At 66.9% G+C, this 335-nt stretch overlaps 1 protein-coding gene across 1 annotated transcript in view; it reads right to left on the bottom strand.

The window, feature by feature from the left end:
* The window catches only part of CACNG2 (calcium channel, voltage-dependent, gamma subunit 2), a gene marked incomplete at its 5' end in the record, with an annotated part of 4,894 nt that extends 4,636 nt beyond the window's left edge, over positions 1-258 (bottom strand). The window contains one exon of the mRNA XM_010142844.1: positions 175-258. Coding sequence (XP_010141146.1) covers positions 175-258 — 84 coding nt within the window. The remainder of the gene's footprint in view (positions 1-174) is intronic.
* Between the last annotated feature and the right edge of the window lie 77 nt (positions 259-335).

The following is a 335-nucleotide window of genomic DNA, read 5'->3' as shown; positions in this document are numbered from 1 at the left end:
TCGGTTATGCCTGAGCGTCGCTGCTGCTGGTCGGGGACCCCGGGGCGGCCCCCCCTCAGCCTCCTGCCAGCGGCTGTGGGGGATCTGCTCTGGGTGCTGGGGGACGAGGGGGGGGGTGCCAGGGGAGCAGGGGTCCCCAGGGAGCTCTGCCGCGCCGCCGGAAAGCGAACTCACGGAGGAGATATTCGGCTGTGTCTTGCTCATAATCCGCATCCTCGGGGAAGTGGTCGATTTTCTTGCACACTCCTCGGAAGGTTCCTGGGGAGACACAAGCCAGGAAACCTTCAGACCCCTCTGTGCTGGCAGCAGCTGCACAGGGCCGGCAGGCCAGCAGC

This window comes from Buceros rhinoceros, unplaced genomic scaffold (assembly GCF_000710305.1).
Source record: "Buceros rhinoceros silvestris isolate BGI_N320 unplaced genomic scaffold, ASM71030v1 scaffold26140, whole genome shotgun sequence".
Classification (NCBI taxonomy): domain Eukaryota; kingdom Metazoa; phylum Chordata; class Aves; order Bucerotiformes; family Bucerotidae; genus Buceros; species Buceros rhinoceros.
This window is presented reverse-complemented; position numbering and strand designations above follow the sequence as displayed.